Consider the following 3089-nt stretch of genomic DNA (forward strand, 5'->3'; position numbering starts at 1 on the left):
AAGCAAATGCAAGGCGAAAATCTCACCAGTTGGAGTTTTTTTTTCCTGGAAGGTTTTTCTAGATACCCAAAGTTAGAGATTGTTCTCTTTGCCTTCGGCCTTGTAATGCATCTGATAACCCTCTTGGGCAATGGCACTCTTATTTTAATCACTGTCCTAGATTCATGCCTTCAAACTCCCATGTACTTGTTCCTTGGAAATCTCTCTTTCATGGATATTTGTTACACATCTGCTTCTGTTCCCACTTTGCTGGTGAACTTGCTGTCATCCCAGAAAACCATCATCTTTTCTGGGTGTGCTGTACAGATGTATCTGTCCTTTGCTCTGGGCTCCAGGAGCAATGCCTGCTCCTGGCTGTGATGGCGTATGACCATTATGTGGCCATTTGCAAGCCGCTGAGATACCCCATCATCATGAACAGGCAGGTCTGTGTGCAGATGGCCACTGTCTCCTGGGTGATGGGCTCTCTGATAGCCCTGCTGGAAACCAGCTTCGCCCTGCAGATACCCCTCTGGGAATTTCATCCATCACTTCAAGTGCGAAATTCTGGCAGTGCTGAAGCTAGCTTGCACAAGGTCATTGCTCATGGACACGATCATTGTGGTGGTCAGTGTGCTCCTTCTGCCCATTCCAATGCTCTTAATTTGCATCTCTTATGTCATCATCCTTTCCAGTATTCTGAGAATCAGCTCAGCAGAGGGAAGAAACAAAGCTTTTTCTACCTGGGGTGCTCACTCAACTGTGGTGTTCTTGTATTATGGGGCTTCACTCTCCATGTACGTAAAGCCTTCTTCGTCAGGCTCACAAGAAATAGATAAAATCATCTTGTTGCTTTGTGGAGTGCTTACCCCTACGCTGAACCCCATAACTTAACAGTTTATGAAACAAGGAAGTCAAAGATGCAGTGAAAAAAGTGCTGGGCCAAATATACTTGCAGCAAATACAGGAAAATCTCTGACTAGGGGCCTGTGGTTTCACCAGGGGTATGCTCCTGGCAGAACTCAACAGAGAGATTCAAGACAATACACTCACCCTTAGAACACTGACTTGAACTTGAGTTCTTTCATCTTACAGCTGTGAGATAGGTGTATACAGAGTGATTGCCTATGGGCGATAATAGGTTCCAATTTGCATTTAGTAGTAATTTCTGCCTTTTCTGTCTTATGCTTGTGAGAAGTTTGGGGCTATAGGGTCATCACACATTTGCTCCAGAAGGAAACTTGTATGAATTTAGAGTCAGTGAATGTTGGTGCAGAAGAAACTTGTCTGTCATTTCTGCCTTAAATCCTTTCCAGAATGAGGTGAGAGCATAAAGAAACAAAGAAACAATAGACATTGGCCTTGGTTACTTAAGCGAGAAAACAGAATCAGTGAAATAGAATCAATGAAAAATTAAAAGACTTGCTCAACATCACAGCTGTAGGACCAGAACTGCAACCCTTATCCTTTGGACTTCTTTGCCAGAGCTTGTTCTACACACTGAGTGGCTCCCTAATTACCCTTCCTCATTCAAAACTCCTCATTAAAATTCTTGACTCCCTGAATAAGGCAGCAATGCCTACTTGATTTGCTCAGCTGTCAACCTTGCTTTTCTAAGCACCTAGATACTTGCACAAGTTGTATGCATTTCTATGCCAGTATACCACCCATACACTAATTAGGTCTTTTTTTTATGTGTGTTTGTCTTTTTTTCTTCATTGGATGATTGACTTCACAAAGTCATGGGTTCCTGTTATTTTGTACCTTTTGTTTACAGCAGTCATCCGGTAAACTAATACATTTATCAGCTGTCAACCAATTTCTTTATTTGAAAAGTAAGTACCATTTGTGAAAATTATGAAGAAGAAACAGCGTGGGCAAGGAGGTCTATTGCTTTGTTAATATCCAACAATTAGAGAGGCTATATTTACATTTGTTGTTTTAAATCTTTTATTTGTATGAAAAGATTGCTTCTTAAAAATGCAGATTCTGGGTCCCTACTCTCAGATGTTCTGATTCAGTAATAATCTAATAGTTTCAGATTATTCTGATAATCTGCACTTAAAATAGATCCCCAAGAAACTCTGAAATAGGTTATAAGATGACCATACATTGGGAGACATTATTTCCAGTGAAAACCTATCATTCCAACAGAAAAGTGGGAATAGCTCTAATTTATCCGTTTTTCCTTTTCCTTTTGTTTTTTCCCCCATTCTTTCTGCCTCCATGTGTACCTTCTCACTTGCCTACCTCCACTTCTACAGTAGGGAAGGGAGAGGGTTTTGAGTGGAGGAAGGTTAACCTACTTGAAAAATTTCAAAATATGAAAGACCTAAAAACTTTTAGTATTGGACGTTGAGTTCTGGATTGTTTAACTCTTAGACCATTCCCTTGGATCTGCGGCTTCCATTACATGTTCCTGGATGTGTAGCCCACACAGAGAGACACTTGAAATGATCCCATGGCAAAATTCTGGTGATGGAGCAAGGGGACAAATTTGGTGCCAGATGTTGTTGCCAAGAGATGTTTGATGGTGGGGGATGGAAACAAGCCCTGAGTAGATGGTTTTAGGATGGTAGGGGAGAGCTGACCAGGAAGTTTTCATCCTAGAAGTAATTCTTTTTCTCTTAAATACCTCAGCCTTTTCAACCCAACTACCACATTCATTTCCTGGCAATTTCAAAATCATTTTGAAGTGACATTTGATAGTAGGCTTTTATTAGAGTAGCAGAGCTGGATTTTATAGTAGAGTAGAATGAATTGTCTGCCTCCTAGACTTAGTTATAATATGTGTGGTACCAAATATAAACAGGAAGAACCAGAGTTACAGAAGTAGCTGAAATCTTTACTGCAAAGAATGAGCTATGAGAATCTGAAGACACAGAGACTGAACACCCTTAGTAATTAGTATATCAGCTTTGACACAGGGAACTGAGCATATTGACATGGGTCATTGAAGTAGGTTATAAATGATCCTGATGTCAGAAGAGGACCCAGGATGGAACCCTGGCAGATATCTCCCTAGTAGCTCTTGGCTAAGAGATTAGGAGTTACAGTAGTTACAGTGATATGTTACATAAAGTTACTGTGAAAAACAACAAGTGAATATA

The 3089-nt window shown here is 40.6% G+C and overlaps 1 protein-coding gene across 1 annotated transcript; it reads left to right on the forward strand.

Annotated features, from left to right (window-relative positions):
- OR2K2 (olfactory receptor family 2 subfamily K member 2) lies at positions 1-958 on the forward strand. The gene is given in 4 exon segments (XM_024757247.1): positions 1-333; positions 336-511; positions 513-867; positions 869-958. Coding segments are annotated over 4 exon segments (948 nt in total). The 5' UTR covers positions 1-6.
- Positions 959-3089: the final 2131 nt, after the last annotated feature.

The sequence above is a fragment of the Neophocaena asiaeorientalis genome, unplaced genomic scaffold (assembly GCF_003031525.2).
Source record: "Neophocaena asiaeorientalis asiaeorientalis breed wild unplaced genomic scaffold, Neophocaena_asiaeorientalis_V1.1 scaffold432, whole genome shotgun sequence".
Classification (NCBI taxonomy): domain Eukaryota; kingdom Metazoa; phylum Chordata; class Mammalia; order Artiodactyla; family Phocoenidae; genus Neophocaena; species Neophocaena asiaeorientalis.